At 44.0% G+C, this 22,374-nt stretch overlaps 2 protein-coding genes across 2 annotated transcripts; both read left to right on the top strand.

The window, feature by feature from the left end:
* On the top strand, window positions 1-1,144 carry LOC109183670. Its single transcript, XM_019333726.1, has 2 exons — window positions 1-464; window positions 517-1,144. Exons 1-2 carry the CDS (start codon window positions 1-3, stop codon window positions 1,142-1,144), a joined length of 1,092 nt encoding a protein of 363 aa, XP_019189271.1.
* Window positions 1,145-9,013: 7,869 nt separating this feature from the next.
* LOC109183671 lies at window positions 9,014-9,430 on the top strand. Its single transcript, XM_019333727.1, has one exon. The coding sequence runs from the start codon at window positions 9,014-9,016 to the stop codon at window positions 9,428-9,430; it is 417 nt and encodes a 138-aa protein (XP_019189272.1).
* The last annotated feature ends 12,944 nt before the right edge of the window (window positions 9,431-22,374 follow it).

Consider the following 22,374-nt stretch of genomic DNA (forward strand, 5'->3'; position numbering starts at 1 on the left):
ATGGACGAGCTCCAGAAGAAGATCGACGAGAGGGACGGGTCTCCAGAGCCCCAGGATGTGCTGTCTTCCCCGTTCGCAAACGCCATCATGGAGGAGCCCTTACCTCGAGATTTTCGCTTTCCCACCATTAAAGCGTACTCGGGGACCACGGACCCGCGGGCACACCTCACCAGGTACAGGGCCGCCATGATGATCACCGAGGCGACGGACGCCATCTTATGCAGGGGTTTCTTCGCCACCCTGGACGGGCAGGCGCATGACTGGTTCGGATCCCTCCCGGCGGGGTCCATCTCCACCTTCGCGGATCTCACCCGGCAGTTCCTATCCCATTTCGCTACCAGCATACAGCGGAAGAGGCAAATTGCCGACCTATGTGATTTGAAGCAGGGGAGCTCAGAATCACTAGCCGAGTACCTCAGCAAATGGAAGAAAGAGGCCATGGGGGTCGCCAACTTTGATGGGAAGTCGGCCATGGTGATTTTCCGAAACAACTTGAGGTCGGGCGCATTCCACCAGGACCTCATCAGGTACCCCCCCCAGGACCTATACCGACCTGATAGACAAGGCAGCAAGGTATGCTGACGCCGAGGCTGCCGAGAAGAGGAAGAACGAGCAGGAGGAAGGAAGGGGTCGAAAAGACAAGGCACCCCAGGAGGAGCGCAAGGCGCCGCGGCCACACCGACATGAGTACGCTGAGGGGCCCAGGTTGAACCCCACACGCTATCTCACCCCGCTGACACAGCCTGTGGGTACCATCTTGGCGCACGCGGAGGACCAGGGAATCGTGGTATTCCCAAAGGAGGAGTGCATGAAAATATCGGCAAGGGGGGACACCAACAAGTATTGCAGGTTCCACCGACAGAAGGGGCACGACACAGACGAATGCATCCTCCTAAAGAGACAAATCGAGGAGCTCATCCAAATGGGTTACCTCGGCCAGTTCATTAAGAAGCCCGGCCAGGCGCAAGGAGAGGCACAGGGCCAGAAGCAGGGCAATGTATGGAGGAAGGGGGGTGGCCAGGCGCCATCCACCTCGGCTCCCCGTAAGAGGGACCACCACGACCACAGCTCCGAGGAGGAGGAGAAGACAACTGAGGGGTCGATCAATTTGGAGGTGGAGATAGGCACCAGGTCGAGTTCGTAGTCGTGAAAACCAGCTGCGCCCACAACATCATACTCGGTCGACCCGCCCTAGAAGACCTCAGGTTCATAATTTCCATGGAGCACATGTACCTCAAGTTCCCGACACCAGCCGGGGTCGGGGTCGCCCGAGGGGACCAAAAGGTAAGCCGCAGCTGCTACTTGAAGGCGTGTCGCCAGATTGATCAAAAGGACCTCCAGGTACATACCATCAGCGAGAAGGAATTTCGGGAGGAGGTAGGTCGACCTCGGACCGAGCCCGTGGTCGAGACAGAGGAGGTCATCCTCGACCTCAGCCGACCCGACCGGGTTGTGAAGGTAGGGGTCGGCCTCCCGGCCGAGCTCCAGGCACGGATAATTAACACCATCAGGAGCTACAAGGAGGTCTTTGCATGGGGTCCCGAGGATATGCCGGGCCTCAGCCGAGACGTGATCACACACAAGTTGGCCGTCGACCCCACGGTCAGGCCAATCCAGCAGCGCAAGAGGTACCTCTCCGCCGAGAGGAGGGAGTTCGTTAAAAAGGAGGTCGACACACTGCTGGAGATTGGTCATGTTAGGGAGGTCATATACCCCACCTGGCTGGCCAACGTAGTCCTCGCCCCAAAGCGGCCCACCTGGAGGATGTGCGTGGACTACACCGACCTCAATAAGGCCTGCCCTATGGACCCCTTTCTCCTCCCCAACATCGATCAGCTGGTGGACGAGACTGCAGGTTGTGCCCTTATGAGCTTCCTAGACGCGTTCAGGGGGTACCACCAAATTTCCATAGAGGAAGCCGACAAGGAGAAGACGGCCTTCACCACGCCAGAGGGGGTCTATTGCTACAAGGCCATGGCTTTCGGGCTGAAAAATTCGGGTGCCACCTACACCCGGATGGTGGCCAAGGTGTTCAAGCAGGTCCTCGGCCGCAACCTCCAGGCCTACGTCGACGACATGATCGTTAAGAGCACCGACGCCGACCTCCACACAGATGACCTTACCGAGGTATTTTCAATTATGCAACGCTTCAATTTACGGTTGAACCCCAAAAAGTGTACCTTCGGGGTGCACGAGGGGAAATTTTTGGGGTACATGGTCTCGAAGAGGGGCATTGAGCCCAACCCCGATAAGGTCAAAGCCATCCTGGACATAGAACCTCCGAGGTCCCTCCGAGAGGTCCAGCTCCTCAACGGGCGATTGGCAGCCCTGGGCCGTTTCCTTTCGAGGTCGGCCGAGAAGTCCTTGGCGTTCTTTGGAGTCCTCAAAAAGACTAAGGGCTTTGAGTGGTCCGAAGAGTGCCAGAAAGCGTTCGAAGACCTCAAGACGTACCTGATGTCGCTCCCCCCCTGGCCAAACCCGTTAAGGGGGAGGTCCTATATCTATACCTGGGCATCTCGCAGGCTGTGGTCAGCTCCGTGATGGTCCGGGACGATGAGGGGGTCCAGCGGCCCATATATTACATGAGTCGAGCTCTACGGGGAGCGGAAATCAGGTACACACCTGTGGAAAAGGCCATTTTCGCGGTAGATGTGACGGCAAAGAAGCTGAACCACTACTTCCAGGCCCACCTCGTGCAGGTCCTCACCAACCAACCGCTAGACCCAGTACTGAGGGCCTCGGGGTCGGCTAGCTGGTTGGTCAGGTGGGCCATGCGGCTGAGCCAGTTCGACATCCAGTTCAAGCCCCGACCCGCCATTAAGGGGCAAGCGCTGGCTGACTTTATAGTCGAGTGCACTGCTCGGGAGGCAACGGAGCGGGTCTGGGACGAAGACAATGAGTGGTGGACCCTCTCAACGGACGGGTCCTCCAGCACCAAAAGCTGCGGGGGTGGAGTCGTCCTCATAACACCGGAGGGATTTCGGGCCTACTACGCCCTCCGCTTCGCGTTCAAATTATCCAACAACGAGGCCGAGTATGAGGCACTCCTGGGGGGGCTCCGCCTCACACTAAATATGAGGGTGGAGAAGCTCAAAATCCGATGTGACTCTAGACTCGTGGTGGGACAGGTCACAGGTGAATTTGAAGCAAGTGATGAGAGAATGGGGAGGTACCGGGACGTGGTGCTCCAGCTACTGGGGCAGCTGATCAATTACGAGGTCCTACAGGTACCCCGAGACCAGAATACAGATGATGACATGTTATCCAAGCTCGCCCAAGGGGCCCAGGAACATATCTAAAAAATAGCCCGAATTGAAGATTTCAAGAGGTCGAGCCTAGACGCCTACCCGGTCCTACCCGTGCATATCCGACCTCCCTGCTGGTTGGACCACCTCAAGGAGTACAAGAAGACAGGTACGCTACCTCCCGACGAGGTCGACGCCAAGCTGGTGAAACGGCGAGCCCCCACGTACGTGGTCATGGGGGACACACTCTACAAGAGGTCCTATAACGGCGCCTTACTGCGCTGCTTGTACCCAGACGAAGCCAGGTCAGTCATGGAAGAAATCCACGAAGGCACTTGTTCAGCTCACCAGGGGGCCTTTGCCATGTCCTGGAGGGCCATCTTACACGGGTACTTTTGGCCCAAAATGGCCAAGGAGTGCGCTGACTACGCCCAGAGTTGCGAGACCTGCCAACACTTCCAAGTCGCCCCCGGCCGGCCAACCACGAGCTACACCCCCATCAGCTCCGTCATCCCCTTCTCCAGGTGGGGAGTGGACCTAGTAAGAGCTCTGCCCATGGGGTCGGGACAAAGGAAGTACCTCATAGTAGCAGTAGACTGCTTCACCAAGTGGGTAGAGGCGGAACCGCTAGCAACCATAACAAGTGCCCGTTGCAAGCACTTTGTGTACAAAAACATTTTGTGCCGTTTTGGGGTCCCGATGCAACTCATCACTAACAACGGACGCCAATTCGAGGGGCAAGAGTTCGAGGGGTTCTGTGCAGAATGTCACATTACTCACAGCCGGCTGGCCGTGTGCTACCCTCAAGCAAATGGCCAGGTGGAAAATGCCAACCGCACCATTGTGGGCGGCCTGAAAAAGAAACTGGAATCCGCGGGGGGACCGTGGGTGGAGGAGCTCGACGCCATTCTTTGGGCCTACCGCACCACCCCCCCGAGGGCTACTGGGAGACACCTTTTTCCTTAGCCTACGGTTTCGAAGCCCGAGCTCCAGCGGAGGTAGTCATACCTTCCCGGCGGGAGGAGGACTACGACCCTGACACGAACGAGGAGTACCAAAGAATTGACCTCCACCTGATTGATGACAGGCGCGAAGCAGCTGCGATCCGAGCTGAAAATTACCAGAGGCAGACCAAAGCATACCACGATAAGCGGGTCCGACCCCGCTATTTTCAAGTGGGTGACTATGTGCTCAGGAGGAGGGAGGCGAGCCAGCCACAAGCCGAAGGAATGTTTGCCGCTAATTGGGAGGGCCTATACATTATAGCAGCCGTGGTCCGCCCGGGTAGCTACAAGCTCCAAACTCCCAAAGGAAAGATGATGGCAAGGGTCTGGAACTCAGAACATCTGCTGAAATTTTACCAGTAGACCTACCACGCGAAAGGTGGGTCTTAGCGTTGCTATTCTAGGAGGAGGACCGTTCCCTTCCCCCAATAATGCCTTAGTGAGTGGTAGTAGCCCGAATAAAATCGCATGTGACGAAATACACTGTGCGCAGGACCTTTTGTTACAAAGTTGGTTCTCATGCATTTTCTCTTCCTTAAAAAAAAAAAAGGAAAAAATCATGAAACGGGGGGGAACGAGTGCCCACTAATGTCTTCCCCCCCCCCCCCCCCCCCCGCGGACCATAAGGGGGCACGAGGTCCGGCCTCGCGTACTAACCCCGACGGAGGACGCACCCTAAGGGGGCACGAGGACCGTCCTCGCGTACCAACCCCGACGGAAGAGCCCGGTGGCACAGTCCTGTGGGACTGTGCCCGAGCAGCTAACGCGCACCCTAAGGGGGCACGAGGTCTAACCTCGCGTACAAACCCTGACGGAGGAGCCCAGTGGCTTGGTCCGACAGGACTGGGCCCAAGCAGTTTGGCACACCCTAAGGGGGCACGAGGTCCGGCCTCGCGTACAAACCCCGACGGAAGAGCCCGGTGGCGTAGTCCGGAAGGACTTAGCCCGAGAGGCTAACGTATGCTAAGGGGGCACGAGGTCCGGCCTCGCGTACCAACCCCGACGGAAGAGCCCGATGACATAGTCCCATAGGACTTTGTCGAAGAGGCTAACACATGGCAAAAAAAAAAAAAAAAAAAAGTAGCAGCACCTCGGCAGCACGGCGAGGCCCACCTCGGCGAGCTGCCGAGGCCCACCTAGGCGTGCAGCCGAGGTCCACCTTGACGTGCAGCCGAGGTCCACCTCGGCGAGCTGCTGAGGTCCACCTCAGCTGGTGCCGGGGTGGCCAGAAAAAAAAAACGCAAGTATCCCAAAGAAAGGTAGTAGCAGGTAAAAGGTGGCAACCATCATGTCACCAAAGCAAAGGAGCAATAGTCAAAATATCCAAGTCTAGCACATGGCAAAGGAAGGAACAAGTTTGTGCTACCTGGGTAGTCAAAATAACAAGTCTAGTACATCACCAAGGGAGAACAAGGTCGGAAACTTTGAGCTCGGGCCACGTGCGTGAGGAAGGCACGGAGCAAGGAGGTGGAGCTGCCCAAGACGTCTCACCTCGACCCAAGGCACCTCGGTCCAAGACGCTTTGGCATAAGGCACCTCGGCTAAAATTTGGAGCTCGGATTTTTCCACCTGGGGGGCTCGGGTCGGTGCACGGATACTCTCATTCGTTGACTCCTAATCGCAACGAAGAGAGTGGGGGACTCATGATGGATATATTATACCCACGACCCGACCAGGGGTAGCAACACGGACCCGGAGCACCTTGGTGGAACCCGAGAGCAACACGGACCCGGGGCACCACGGAGGTGCCCAAGAGCAACACGGACCCAGGGCACCATGGAGGTGCCCGAGAGCAACGCGGACCCGGGGCACCACGGAGGCGCCCAAGAGCAACACGGACCCGGGGCACCATGGAGGTGCCCGAGAGCAACGCGGACCCGGGGCACCACAGAGGTGCCCCGACCCGAGCCGACCTCCGTGGAGCTCGGGTCGGGGAGCTCGGTCTTTCCCGAGCTCGGCACCACCCGAGCTCGGGACCCGACCCGACCCGGTCCACCCGGACCCAGTCAAAGTTGAGATCTAACCACTCCCCGATTTAGGGGGAGGCGGTTGGGGGGTTAGCTTGTATAAAAATCCCCCTCCTTGTCCTAACAAGGGGCGATTCATTACATATTCTACACTTATTACACACTTTGTTCTATCGGATCTTTGTAATAGCCAAATACTACGGCAATTAATATAATATACGGTCCCCAGCGACCTTTACGACATCGTTCTATATTATTCGTTTATTATTCTTATTATATTCTTATCCGGATTTATTGATTCGGGTCTACCCCGGGTTAATTAAATCCATCACCTTCATTTCTATATTTCTAAAAAAATCTTATTTTTACACCTATTTGATCCATGTTAATAACAAATAAAATATCAAACCACATATGATGATCTATGCCCCGGCCCCCACCCCGCCCCCGCCCCCCAAATCTACAATTGGGCTCCACTTGATGTTTATGGTGACTTTTCAATATTGAAAAGGGTCAAATACATCATCAAACTTTATACGAGAAGTCAATTAGATCCCCACACTTTTGAAAGTTACAATTAAATACATAAACATGTCAAGTTAATGCATCAAGGTTTAAAAACTGATTAATGACCTACAATAACATGTCACTAGGATTCAGACGGTCAAAGGCCCCCAAAATTTGGTAGCCCCGGCCATAACTAAAAAAAAAATACAGTATATATAGTGATACATTGTTTGATCAGCGCAGTCTCAATTTTGAAATTCGAACCCTATTAGTCTATTTCCTTAACCGACTAAACGTAGTCCGTAGTTCGATCAACCTTCCTCAACGCAATGCGCAAGCCTAATTAATTGGCGATTTGGCGTTTTCCAGCATCGAAGTGATCGAACAACAGTACAACTCTACACCGTCTACACTACAGGTTCAACTTCCATGATTATTCTTTCATTCTGTAGTTTGATCAACAATTCATCATCAGAATTTTTGTATTTTTGTACTTGATATCAAGTTTTGGTTGATTTTAATATCTGGCCAATATTATTTTTCAAAAAAATAAAATTGACACAAATCTCAGCATGCAGCACGCAATTGACGCAAATAACATACCCGGCTGATTCTTCAATTCTCTTAACATGTAATTAAATTTAGGGTGAATCAACGATTTGGTCCCTCACTTATTCGCGACTTGTCAATGTTGCCCCTGAATCACGTATTCATCGATTTAGTCCCCGAAAATAATAGTTTTTCGTCAAATCAGTCCCTATGACCGTATTCCGTCAAGTCTCAGGCGAGAGCTCCGATTTGCCCTGGGCATTTTGGTCTTTTCACGCCTTCTTCTTCATTCCATCGTCGCCGACGTCAGCTTCACCTCCGATGATGAGTTGTTGACCCCAAACGTCACTCTTCGGCGAGTCATCCAGTCGTGGTGCCGGTTTGCTGCTTCGTTGGAAGGGATCAACTGCCAGGGACCCACCACTTCCGTCTCTCCTCGCCGGGAAAAGTGGAGGTCGCCGCCGCCATCTCTTGAGCAAGGGTCGCCGGAAAAATGAAGCTAAGCTTGCCACGCCGCCGCCGATCTATTTGCTTCGCTGGAAAAGAAAGTGGGGCGGAGGTCGCTGCTCCGATCTGCTGCTTCCGCCTCTTCGTGATTCCACCAGAGAGAGGGAGGGGAGATGTAGGTCCATGGACCTTGTCTCGCCGTCGGATGTTGAAGCCGTACGTGAGTTAGCCGAGAGAAGAAGGGAGAGACGAGAGGTAGATAGGGATTTGTTTGGTTGTTGCTCAGCTTTTATCGAGAGAGAAGAGAGACGGAGCTAGCCGCCGCCTGTCGCCGTGATCTGCCGGGGGATCGCCGGCGCTCGCCGTCGGAGGAGAGGAACGAGAGAGAGAGCTAAGATGGAGAGATACGGCAGAAAAGGGTTGTTTGCTGAGATTCTCAAATTGCATGCTAAGGAATGGAAGAATTCTCCTTGTTTACCATTGGATTTGATTCATAACGCCATAGGTGTTAATTAGGCAAGCCATCGGAGGTGCAGCTGACGTCGGCGGAAGAGATGGAGCTCCCTCCGGTGAGCTTGAGCTTCTCCGGCGAAGTTTGGTAAGAGTTAATGAAGAAGAAGGCGTGAAAAGACCAAAATGCCCAGGGAAAATCGGAGCTCTCGCCTGAGACTTGACGGAATACGGCCATAGGGACTGATTTGACGAAAAACAATTATTTTCGGGGACTAAATCGATGAATACGTGATTCAGGGACAACATTGACAAGTCGCGAATAAGTGAGGGACCAAATCGTTGATTCACCCTAATATAAATAGTTGATTAATTGTTATGGGAATACATACGGTGTAAATTGATAGATGTAGTACTTAGAATGAACTCAGCTAGCTAGGAAATAAGATTCAAACGCTGCACGTCCGTATGCCACCCATGCTATTGCCGCAACCAACAACTCCTATCAATCCCATGCATAGGCAAAATCCTAAGAGATATTAGCAGGGTGATGGGTAGAGGTAGGTAGGTAGGTAGGTAGGAGAGTGGTGTATGTATCATTATATTGGTTTCTGAATTCTTACATTTCGGATCTAAAATGGCATGGATGTTCCACGGAATGTTGACATCCCCACGAGCCCATGCAACTTAATTACTTGGCCTATTTAATTTAATATAATTATTCACACTTTTCAATTAATCTCTTCATCCATCCCTCCTCCCTCATTCCCAAAAATTAGAAATTTCATTTCACTCCATCTCTCCCTCTCTCCCTTTCTCTCTCTGAACCTGCAATTATCTTATGATGTTGAAAACCCTTTTCACTTCTTTCCTCTTCCTTCTCCTTCTCTGCATCGTCGTCTCCTTTGCTTCTTCTTCTTCTTCTTCTTCTTCTTCTGTTCCCCAAGAAGCCCACTCTCTCCTCCATTACACCAACCACTCCGATAACATTCTTATTCCACGTTTCCCGAACCAGGCGGAAAATGGAGCGGCTTCAAGATTCTTCAAGAAGGCCAAGAAAAGGAGACTAACCATGAAGAAGAAGAGGACCAGCAAGTACTACTACCCATCATCATCGTCGTCGAGAGTTGCGGCGGCAAGGGCTTTCTCGGCCATGCTTCCCAAGGGTTTTGTGCCGCCGTCTGGGTCGTCGCCGTGCCATAACACCTACCCAAATTCCGTCACCTTCTTCTGTGATCTTTCTAATGCCAAGAAACCCTAGCTAGCTAGCTAGTAGCTGACTGGTTCGTTGTTAGGTCGATCATATATATCGGCGTATATACATATATACAGATGATGGTGAAGATTGAAGAGATGTTAAGGTTAAAGATCCAACGAAAGAAATGAAATGGAGGACAGATATGATGATGATGATGATGATGTTAACGGGTCCTGTTTTGTGGTTGAGTTTCTTTACGCAATATATATATACACACACACACACTCATATATGTGTGCATTTAATTTCTTGAAAATCTTTTCTATGTTTCATCTTCTCCCATTTACTATGTGCATATTATGGTAGCTAGTATCCATAATGCATGTAACAATTAAAGTGCATGGAATCAATCAAACTGGACAGCTTCCCTTCTATGGGACATTGGTTTGTTCATCATATTTTTTTTTTTGGTGAGATTGTTTCTAGGGTGTTTAACTAGGTAAATCGCGAACATGTATAATAGTCTATAAATTACAAAGGAGAGGTAAGTTAAGCATTAAGCTCGATCAAAAGGGTGTTGGTAACAATCAAAATCCTAATATTTATGTACAAGAGTCATGCTCTATCCACTAGGCCACTTAGTGCGGGATAAAGTTTTAATAGCTACTAGCATGTAATCGTGCATCATGCATTTAATTAATTTTTTATAAATTGATGACGTAAGAATTCCTATTTTCTTTTATATGTGTTGATTGAATATTGAATCAGTCTGTCCTATCTTAAAAATTAAGAGAGAATATATAAGGGTGTGTTTAGCATATGGGGTTAGCAACAAAGAATGAGAAAGAAAGTCGTACTTTGATTAACAACTTTTTAAAATAAAGGTATAAATATCCCTATAATTAAAATAACACATTACTTTGGTAATGACTCTAGGACTAGGGTCTATGGGCTTAGGATTAATTCAGCAATATATGGTGATCATCACCTACGTTTAAAAAAAAAACACACACACAAACACTAATTACCTAATTTAAATCAGGTATATATTATCCCATTATATTAATTCAACATCATCATTTCTCCTTGTTACCTAATTTGTTTGGATTAGTGTTTTTTAAATTTTTTTTATTTAATTTTTTGTTCATATTTGTACTTTGGATGCCATCATATTAAGATCAATTGCTTGAACTTTTATTTTTGTAAAAAAAAATAAAAAATCTTTATTCCGATTATAAGATCATACATAAATAAACAACAATATTGGTAATCAATTAATCATTCAATTAAATTCTAGCATGTAAAATACTTTCACCAAAACATATTTAAATTGAATTACTAAGTATTTGATTCTCATCCCGATTCTGATTCTAATTCCCATGTTTGAACCAAACACATCCTAAGTTTAATAAAAATGATACTTTTAGTCTATCAACTATGATCATTGTGTATAGTAGCTAGGTTAAGCCTTAGCTAATTGCGCTGCGATGGTACATTAAATAACCAAGACCCAATTAAAATTGCACTACTCTAATTTTTTGTCAAATCACGAGATGTCTTGAGTAAACCCCAACTATAGGAGGTACATTTTTTTTTTTTTTGAAAACATAGGAGGTACATTTAAATTCATACTATACTTAAATTAATTTACATTCTCATAAGGCCAACCCAATTAACGGGCAAAGTGCTGGTGATATTAGTTTTAATTTTCCATACAAGATAGTGTTTAAACTCCCGGCCTTTCTTAAAAGATGAGAGCGTATAATTCCTCATACCAATCAAGTTGGTTATCTTCATGCCCTAATTAGATTTAAACATAAACTTCTCCCAAAAGGTTGAATCCCCAACCTCAAGGGCGTCCCACACTCGTAAAGTGCTCGTCATATTAGTTTTTTCATACAAGATAGTGTTTAAACTCATGACTTTCTTAAAAGATGAGAGTGTAAAACTGTTCACACCAATCAAGTTGCCCTAATTAGATTCAAAGATAGACTTCTCCCAAAAGGTTGAATCCCTAACCTACCCTCAAAGGACCCTTCACATCCTGACCCAACAGAGCATTTGGGAGCAAAGGGATTTGTCCACTTTAGGCACAATCCCACACTGTCACCGTTGAGATTCGAATCTTAGTCTCTTCTCTAAATTCAAATACTGCCTACTGAATCATTGGTCTCAAAGATAGACTTGTTGACACTTGACGATGTAACATTTTATGCTGCATTGACATCTAAGGTGGTGTTTATTCCTAGAGATATTCTACGGTTGACCTGAAGATCAAGGTCAAACCGTCAGCCAAAAATTACAGCCGTGAAATGTGGGGGGTGGGGGAAAGCATATGCAGGGCCGGATTTTAGGCTGTGCAAGCTGGGCTACCGCACAGGGCCCCCAATTTTAGAGGGGCCCCAAATTTTATAGGTCCAATATTTAATTTTTACCTAGCTAGTTTAGAAATAAAAATTAAGAGTTTTCAATTAAACTTAAAAGGTTCTATGAAGAGATGGTAAAAATGTATATTTATTGTATTTTAACTTGGAGGTCAAAGGTTCGAAACTTGCATGTATTGATTTTAAAAATTGTGATTTTGGTAGGGCCACATTTATTTACCAGAACAGGGCCACCAAAATTTAAAATACGGCCCTGAGCATATGGAATTCCATCGTTTCTGGGGCTTGCCTCATGGATTAAAGACTAAACCTTTCTTTGCGTACACTCCATGAATAAAGTGCATGGTAATGCTCACCCTTTGTTTTACTTTTACATAAACCTAAACATGCAATTTTAAACTCCATTTCTCGTACGATTTAATTAACAAGACTAGAGAGGTAAGTAATCAACCTACTTGAATTTGATTTAATGGATATTTGAATTCGATTACTATCAAGTTCCTTGTGCTCAGATGCAGAGTCGTCCCAATAGAAACTGTGTCTCTGTGCAATATTTTGATTTGGACCTCATTTTTTTCAAGTAATTTTTATATATAAATAATAGTTGTTTAAAAAGCTGTGTCAAAAAGTCAAAATATAAATATTGTAATCTAAGACGCAACTCCATCCAAGTTGTCATATTAGTTATATGATCTACACTCGTTTAATGCTCTTTAAGTCTAACACCAAGATGTGTCCTGTCCATAAAACCTTCATTCACCAAAACACATTTTCCTGTACTTTTTTTTTAAAATCTTGCAAAAAAAACAAAACACATTGTCAAGTTCTTTTGAATATATAATCCAATCTCGATCACATTTTTCTCCATTTGGCAAATATCTTGTGTAAAATGCTGATGAAAATCTTCTAGAGAATTTATCTTTAGGACCTTTATTTATTAATAAATCTCTTTTAGGACCATCTTTCACAAGAATATCTATTCATTTTGATTAAGGGCATCCCAATTTCTTGGATCATATATGTCAAATAAAAGCGAATCATTTGGTTTATCACTGTGACCAATATCATCTAAACAACTATCAACATTTTTATTATTTTCATTGTCACAGTGATACCTATCATCATTGTGCACATTATCATTTAAATTCTTTCCAATCTCACAATCATCTTGATCTTCTATATGAAGATTAGCATTATCAACAGATAGCAAACAACCCTAAGTAGCCAAGTCATCATCTTACACAACTAACACCAGTTGATTCTGTTAAAGATTAGTTTAGAGTTAGTTGTAGAAAACATTTGTAATCTCCTTTTCCCTCTGTACTAGCTAGAACTAGATATAACAGAACACAACAATCTCTGCTCAATGTAACAGTAATCATCTTCTTCTTCAATCAAGCTCCATCTTCTTCCTTTCTTTTATTCCCGTTGTTTCCTTTCCTGATATGGTATCAGAGCCTCAATGGCGTGGCGTCCACCAATTGTGAACATGGTTCAGCAAGGAATTCCAGTCACAAATACAAATCCAGTTTCCAATCAGAATCAGAATCAAACCCCTAATACTTTCCACGGTTCAAGCTCCAGTGTCAATGGAAACTTCGATCCTAATGACCAGACGAACCCTCTCCACCTTCACGCGAATGAGACCCCTACCTTACAGTTGGTGACGACTCAATTGGAGGGGAGATCGAACTACCATTCCTGGGCAAGAGCCATGGAAATGGGATTGATGTCCAAGAACAAGATGACATTTGTTGAAGGGTTTGTACCTGCTCCAAGCAAATTGGATCCTAAATTTGACTACTGGGATCGATGCAACACAATGCTGCTCTCCTGGATCTTGAGAGCCCTATCCCCGACTATAGCCAGCAGTGTTCTCTGGATCAATACAACTGAAGGAATATGGAAGTGTTAAGAATATATTGTAAATTTTGATGAGTCGAATGTATTTTTGAAAAATCAAGTAGTCCCCTTTTTTTATTCTATTTGAGTCAGTTTAAGTCTACGGAGTATGGTGCACCCATATCATGTAACCCATGCACAAGTCTGGAAGATCATAATTTGTTTGAAGAAGTTAAGCGGGATTATAGCTTAACACAATTATGATGCGGATAAGTCACCAAGAACCATGCTAGAGGAGTTGGAAGAAATGCGTGTAAGCTATGCCAAATGATTCTAAGTTTGAATTTTAAGTGAAGCATTATTACCTTGCCTGGGAGACTAACCTCCACCGTATGGGAGACTAGCTCACACCGTATGGGAGACTAGCTTGGGAGACTAGCTAAAGTGTATTGGCCTCCACCGTATGGGAGACTAGCTCACACCGCATGGGAGACTAGCTAAAGTGTATTGGCCTCCACCGTATGGGAGACTAGCTCACACCGTATGGGAGACTAGCTTGGGAGACTAGCTAAAGTGTATGTATTGGCCTCCACCGTATGGGAGACTAGCTCACACCGTATGGGAGACTAGCTAAAGTGTATTGGTGACTAGCTTGGAGTGGAGTGTAGTATGGGAGACTAGCTTGGGAGACTAGCTAAAGTGTATTGGTGACTAGCTTGGAGTGGAGTGTAGTATGGGAGACTAGCTATTGGAGTGGAGTGTAGTATGGGAGACTAGCTATTGTCGTATGGGAGACTAGCTAAAGTGTATTGGTGACTAGCTTGGAGTGGAGTGGAGTGTGACTAGCTTGGAGTGGAGTGTAGTATGGGAGACTAGCTATTTTCGTATGGGAGACTAGCAAACACCGTATAGGAGACTAACTAAAGTGTATTGGTGACGTGGTGACTAGCTTGGAGTGGAGTGTATTGGAGACTAGCTTGGAGACGAGACTAGCTTGGAGACTAACTAAATGGGAGACTAGCTAACATGGAGACTAGCTGGGAGACTAGCTAACATGGAGACTAGCTAGCTTGGGAGACTAAGTAAATTGGAGACTAACCAAAGCGAATGCACAAGACTCACAAGAGCCATGCACCAGATGGAGAAACACACCAAGAATGGTGGACCAAGCTTAAAATCGAAACAGAGTATCTCACCATGAACAACTATGAAGTTTTTACAGAGGTTCCAGTATATTATTTTACAAGGATCATGAAGGAGAAAATATCTGATATATTTTCATCTGAACATCAAGTTTTTACGGTGGAACCGGAGACGCTCGAAGAAGGCTGATTCACGGAGAAATTGTTTTATACTCAAGCAAAAATCAGCAGATAAATTATTTGATCAACTTGACATGTCAGAGTATTTATGAAGGACAAGAAATATCAAGCTTGCCGCGCCGAACTTATTCAAATTTTGGAGGCTACAAAATTCAAGACACGGCAACGGGCAAATTATTCAAATCATCTGACAAAAGGAGAAATGACGTCTACCTAATATTTCAGATCAAGTTGACAATATCTTTTGATCGACTACAATTCAAAATGGACGATCGAGATTGAAAGTTGATCAACGGGCAAATAGCTTTCATTGGCTATAAATTGCCCACGCAGACTTGAAGACAAAGACACTTGAATAAGCACTTGAACAAGAGCAGTATACGAATTCTACAATAAAAATACATAGAATATCCAATCAATCATCAAGTGATATATTGAGCTATTTACGAAAGAATTCAAGTCTTAGTGAGAGAAAAATTTTATCTCTTTGTAGATTTCTCTACTGAGTGTAGAAAGAGGGTGGAGTAACTAGAGAGAGTGAAAAACCTTGGTTGAGTGTAGCTTTGTGCGTAGCACTCGGTGTAAAGGGCAGAGTAACAAGAGGAGCTTATGAAAACCCTGTGAGAGCGTAGCTTTGTGCGTAGTTCTCGTGGTGTAGGAGTACAGCTTGGTGCGAAGTACTCGGGAAGGCGGAGTAACAAGAGGAGCTTGCGAAAAACCTTAGAGGATTGTAGCTTTGTGCGAAGCACTCGGAGAAGTGTCGGTGGACACTTATTCACTATTGTATCTGGGTGATCGAAGAATAGTGAATTTCCTCCTTGAAGTGAAAGGAGAAGAGTGGACTAGGAGGATTACACCACCTCTGAACCACTATAAATCTCTCTCTCTATTTACTTACTGCTCATATACTTTGTGCATGCTTATTCTAACTGCGAACTAACCCGATTACGATTTATTGCATATCTTTATCTGTCTGGGTTTAACAGTTCCCACGTTTGCATGCAAGCCAAACTTTAAGTACATCATCTTTGAACCATATCAAGTGTTTCTAACGTGTTGCATGTTTAGAATATCTCTTTGAGCACCACACTATTAAGCATAACACTTTACCGCTACCTATTCCGCTGCACACTCTAAGTTGTTTATCTTGTTAATGCTTGTTACTTAGAGTTGAAATTACCAAAGTGTTATTTTCCTTGTGTGTTTTTGCAAAAGAAGTGAAAAAGTTAGAGAAGTCTATTCACCCCCCCCCCCCCCCCCTAGACTTCTCACCACCCTTTCGGGACCAACAAGTGGTATCAGAGCGGTTGTCTATTTGAGTCAATTTGGACTGCTAGACAGATCTCAAAATCTTCAAGATGAAGAGAGATATGGTTCTCGCTCAAAATCTGCTTTTCTCACTTAACAAATTTGATGATTGGAAAATTCGAATGCAGGTGCACTTATCTGCTTTAAATGACGAAATGTGGGAAGTCATCACAAATGGTCCTATCCAAATTATGGGAGTTAACACTGCCGCCACACTAACTCCAGATGCTCCAAAATATGTTCCAAAGCCAAAAATGGAGTGGACTAGTGAAGATAGAGGACGAAATAATTTGGACAACATTGCCAAAGATATTTTGTTCAAAGCCGTAGATGACACCATATTCCCAAAAATTCGAAAGTGCACCACAACAAAAGAAATATGGGATACACTTATCGGTATCGGTGAAGGCAATGAGCAAGAAAAAGACAACAAACTAACCATTGCCATGAAGAGGTTCGAAGATTTCAAAATGCTACCGAACGAAAGCATCACCGACATGGAAGCTCGATTGATCAAAATCCTTGGAGAAATCACGGATCTAGGAAAGACCATTACCCAGAAGGAAATATCGCTCAAAGTGTTACGCGGACTACCTCCAAATTGGGATATGAAGGTGACCGCAATGCGCGATCATAGAGATCTAAGGACATTATCTACGGATAAACTCTTTAGTGATCTTAAGGCGTATGAGTTCGAAATGAAGACACGAGTCGAAGAAGAACGTGATGAACGAACATCCGCACTAATGGCCGAACAACCTTCTTCATCAAGGTCAGTAGTAAATAATGATTTTTTATCTGACGAACAATTTTCCTTATTTGTTAGGAAATTCAAGAAGTTCATGCGAAAGAACAAAGGATCACCGCAAGGAAATTCTTTTCGAGAGAATAGAAGATCAAGAAGGGAACCGGTCGAAGATAACACAAATGTGTGTTACAATTGTAGAAAGCCTGGACACTTTATGGTCGAATGTCCACACCCCAAGGCGGACAAAAATTCGAAAACTTCTAATTCTCCACAGGTGGAGTACAAATCCAAAGAGAAGAAATTCAAAAAGGGCAAACGGAAGGCACTAATAAGCGATCCGCTAGAAGCAAGTGAATCCGAAGAATCCTCTAGCGACGAGAGTGATTCATCACAAGAAGATACGACGCTACTATGTTTAGTAAGCAAGACATCCGAACATGAGGAATGCTATATGGCGCGTGAAACCGATGAAGAGGTATCTTCTAGCTCTTTTAGTTCTTTTAGTTTCGTTGACACCTCTTTCGAGACTCAAGAATCTTTTCAAAGTCTTACGGAAGATTGTCAAAAGGTCATGGCCACTCATACTCAAATCAAAGAGCGCAATAATACGTTAATTCTTGAAAAGGAAGAAATATCACAAATATTGCAAAATGCTCTAAATGAAATGAGTAATTTGAAAGCCGAAAATGTTCGACTTCAAGAAGAGTGCAAAGCTAGAGATGTTCGAGAACATAACCTTCGGGAAGTAATCGCATCATTTACAAATTCATCCAAAATAATGGATAAAATGGTAAACATGAAAAAACCCGCTAGAGATAAAGCCGGACTAGGCTATGATCCATCATGTTCTCAAACCCCTGTGAAACTGACTAATTCTACTACTACTTTAATTAATAAAGTTCCAGTGGTAAAATTTGTGAAAAGTCAGTATAGCACAATGAGACAAGGAATTGGTAATCAAATAAATGCCCAGAAAAATGTTGCAATGCCGAATCAAAAATATAATATCTCGGGTAGGCAACAAAATTTTAAAAGGCAAAAATTTGTATCTCCAAAGAGAGCCAACGAGTCTAGTGCAACAAAACCTCATAGGAATATGGGAAGAATTCCGAGTATTGGGGCCGGGAGATTATATCCCTCAGAACAAGATTGGTCGCTTGAAGACAAACCATGGACCAAGTCCAGATTTGCTCTTTTTCATAGAATCAAGCAACTATCTGCTTCCCAATCCGCACCAAAGCATTATTCGCAAGTGTGTTATGAATATAGAGTCTTTAATGGTTACAAATCACCTACTCTTGGATCAGTGGGGTCTAGGTGGATTTGGATGCCAAAAATTACTAACATAAAAGGATCCAAACAAGTATGGGTACCTAAAAATAATTAATCTTTTTTACAGGAAGTTTGGTATTTCGATACCGGTTGCTCTCGACATATGACCGACAATAAAGCTAGTCTAGTTGAGTTCAAAAGTGTCGAAGGACCAAAAGTAGTTTTTGGTGGAAACGATCGATATGGAATGACAAAAGGAACCAGCGCAATTGTGAAAAATGGTCTACGAATTGATGACATATCTTATGTCGAAGGATTAAAATTTAACTTGTTTAGTACAAGTCAATTTTGCGAAAAAGGATATCTCGTAGAATTTTACAAAGGCAAATGTCAAGTCAAAGACGAATCCACGAATGAAGTCGTACTCGCCGGATCAAGAAAGAAAAACATGTATGTTGTAGATTGGAGCACAACAAAAGATTCTGTTTGCTTGATGGCAAATAATTCGAATGAAGCTAGTTGGGAATGGCACAGAAGACTAAATCATTTGAATTTCAAAATCATCAACAAGCTTGCCAAAAAGAAGTTAGTCGAAGGACTACCCAATATTGTGTTCAAGAAAGATCAAATATGTGACGCATGCCAGAAAGGAAAACAAATCAAAGCATCATTCAAAGCCAAAGCTCAAGAGTCAACATCAAGACCCTTAAGTCTACTGCACATGGATTTATTTGGTCCAGTAGACCCAGTAAGTATAAGTGGTAAGAAATATACTTTGGTCGTTGTTGATGATTTTTCCAGGTACACATGGACAATATTCATCAAGAAAAAGGATGAATTATTATCAAAGTTGCCAGAGCTATTGAAGCTACTGCAAGTCGAAAAAGACATGAAGATTGCAACAATACGAACCGATCGAGGAACAGAGTTCGTGAACAGAGTGATTCAATCTTATTGCAATTCACAAGGAATCTTACATCAATTATCTGCCGCACGAACGCCGCAACAAAATGGTGTAGCTGAAAGAAGAAATCGAACACTCAAGGAAGCCGCACGAGTCATGATATCAGCCGCCGGTCTACCAAAAAGATTTTGGGCCGAAGCAATCAATACGGCGTGCTATACTCAAAATCGCAGTCTAATCCATAAGACTCACAACAAAACACCATATGAATTATGGAAAGGGAGAACACTCAATCTCACCTATTTTCATACATTTGGTTGTAAATGTTTTGTACTTGTTAATGGAAAGTCTCAATTAAAGACTTTTGACGAGCGAGCAAACGAAGGAACATTCTTGGGATATTCATCCACCAGCAAGGCATATAGAATATTCAACAAATCAACCATGGTGGTAGAAGAATCGATTCACGTTGTGTTTGACGAAAATCACGACAATAATGGCAAAAACGGTGAAGGTAATCGTGATTTAATTAATTCTAATGACAATTTCGAAGATAATGTGTTGCGGGAAGTAGAAGAATCAAGTGATATGGGTGTTCACCAAATTGAGGCAATATCCAATGTGATACCCGAAATATTACGTACACCTATAACCGAAATTGCACCCAGAATTCAAGAAGAAGAAATTCCAGTAGATGAACAAGAAGATGTACCCGTCAACAATTCGCAACAAATGGATTCACACCAAGTGACTTTGCAACAAGAAGGAAACTCTGAGAATCCAATGAGCTTTCAACCGAATCGAAAATGGCTAAGAAGCCACACACATGACTTATTCATTGGAGATCCGAGGGACGGAGTGAAAACGCGATCATCTACTAGGAACCTACAACAAGATGCAATGTTCTCATGCTTTCTATCACAACTGGAGCCAAAAGAAATTGATGAAGCTTTAGCCGATCCAAGTTGGATAGATGCCATGCAAGAGGAATTAGATCAATTCAAGCGCAACGACGTATGGAAACTTGTTCCAAGACCAACGCACCAAAATGTAATTGGCACTAAATGGGTCTTTAGGAACAAAGCAAACAAAGACGACGTCATTGTTAGGAATAAAGCAAGATTAGTTGCGAAGGGGTATTCACAAGAAGAAGGCATTGATTTTGATGAGACATTCGCCCCCGTCGCACGACTCGAAGCAAATCGGATATTCCTAGCATACATAGCGCACAAGCATTTCCTCGTATATCAAATGGACGTAAAGAGCGCATTTCTTAATGGCTTACTTGAAGAAGAAGTTTACGTCGAACAACCACCCGGTTTTGAGGTAAAAGACGTTGGTGATCAAGTCTACAAATTAAAGAAGGCATTGTATGGGTTAAAACAAGCTCCGCGAGCTTGGTACGACACCTTGTCAATGTTCTTAATTAGTTGTGGATTCACCAAAGGTCTAGTCGATAAAACCCTCTTTAGAATTCAAGAAAATAATCACATTTTATTAGTACAAATTTATGTTGATGATATTATCTTTGGAAGTACTGATAAATCTTTATGTGAGAAATTTTCTAACCTCATGCAGAACAGGTTCGAGATGAGTATGATGGGAGAATTAAATTACTTTTTGGGACTGCAAGTCAAGCAACTTGAAGAAGGAATTTTCATAAACCAAGCCAAGTACACAAGAGATCTTATCAAGAAATTTGGCATAGATGGAAAATCCTCAGTCAAAATTCCCATGAGTACATCTCAAAAATTGGATAAAGAAGATGAAGGAAAAGACGTCGATCAAACGATGTATCGAGGGATGATTGGATCGTTACTGTACTTAATCGCAAGCAGACCGGACATATCCTACTCGGTTGGCGTATGTGCAAGATTCCAATCAAAGCCCAAAGAAAGTCATCTGATTGCAACCAAGAAGATAATTCGATATCTCAAAGGAACAATCAATGTGGGATTATGGTATCCCAAAGAAGGAGATTTTACTCTAACTGGTTATTCAGATGCAGATTTTGCAGGATGTAAAATAGACCGAAAAAGTACCTCAGGGACATGCCAGTTCTTAGGGGGGAGATTGGTCTCTTGGTTAAGCAAAAAGCAAAACTCCATAGCTACGAGCACTGCCGAAGCCGAATATATTGCAGCTGGGAGTTGTTGTGCACAAATCTTGTGGATGAAGCAACAATTATTGGACTATGGGATTAAGTGCGAAAATGTTAGCATTTTATGCGATAATACTAGTGCAATCGCCATAACCCAAAATCCGGTGCTTCATTCGCGAACCAAGCATATCGACGTTCGACACCATTTTATTCGAGACCACGTCGAAAAGAAAGATTTAAAAATCGATCATGTTCCCACGGAGAATCAAATTGTCGATATTCTCACAAAGCCATTGTGTGAATCTCGTTTTGCTACTCTAAGGCACGAAATGGGAATGATCGAAATGAGCTAAGCAATTTCTAATATCTTAATTTATTTTAATGTGTTCGCACCGTGCATATTGCATGTGAATTATGTGATCTACGTGCCTTAATTTAATTTTATATGTACGTATGATATGTGTTTGGTTGTGTACATGTTTTCGTAAAATTTATATGTGTCTAAATGTATTACAATTTTATCTTACGAAATTTGCGTACATGTGTCTGTAATTTATTTATGTGATACACATATCAATTTTTTTTTTGTCACGTGTAAGCATAATTAATTTGTGTGATTTATTTACTAAGTGTGTTTAATTAATTTGAGCTTAGTATACAATTAAGGGGGAACAAATTTCAGTTGGGTTAATTTTGTCAATAAAGCATATGTTTATGGGGAATTTAGAAAGTTTGCATGATTATGTGGGTTTACGTATATTGTGTTACTGTCTGATGCAAGCTAGCCTTATTTTTGGAGAATCAAATGTCAAAAAGGTAAGGCCCATATTTAGAAAGTCAAAGGTTTTTAATGTTTTGGGTACTTGAAGCACTTTTCAGATATTAGGTATCTGTCTGTTCAATTTATTTTTATCAGGTTATTTTTCAGTAAAATATCAACTTTATTGAAATATGAAATTGAGATAATAATATTTATCTGGAATATATTTATTGGTCTAACAGATTATTTTCGAGATTTTTTATCTGATTTGCTCCAGGTTGGTGGTTATTTAAAGCACAATTTTTGGCGTCATGTACTCACAAATGGAGTATATAAATCTAAGCTGGCAAACTTAAATCATGTGGA

This window comes from Ipomoea nil, unplaced genomic scaffold, assembly GCF_001879475.1.
Source record: "Ipomoea nil cultivar Tokyo-kokei standard unplaced genomic scaffold, Asagao_1.1 scaffold1149, whole genome shotgun sequence".
Classification (NCBI taxonomy): domain Eukaryota; kingdom Viridiplantae; phylum Streptophyta; class Magnoliopsida; order Solanales; family Convolvulaceae; genus Ipomoea; species Ipomoea nil.

Bases quoted from the DNA above. Each gene is read 5' to 3' on its own strand.
- LOC109183670 (XM_019333726.1), top strand. From the start codon at position 1: ATGGACGAGCTCCAGAAGAAGATCGACGAGAGGGACGGGTCTCCAGAG. The intron at 465-516 runs GTCGGCCATGGT...GCATTCCACCAG, and splicing joins GTCGCCAACTTTGATGGGAA to GACCTCATCAGGTACCCCCC.
- LOC109183671 (XM_019333727.1), top strand. From the start codon at position 9,014: ATGTTGAAAACCCTTTTCACTTCTTTCCTCTTCCTTCTCCTTCTCTGC.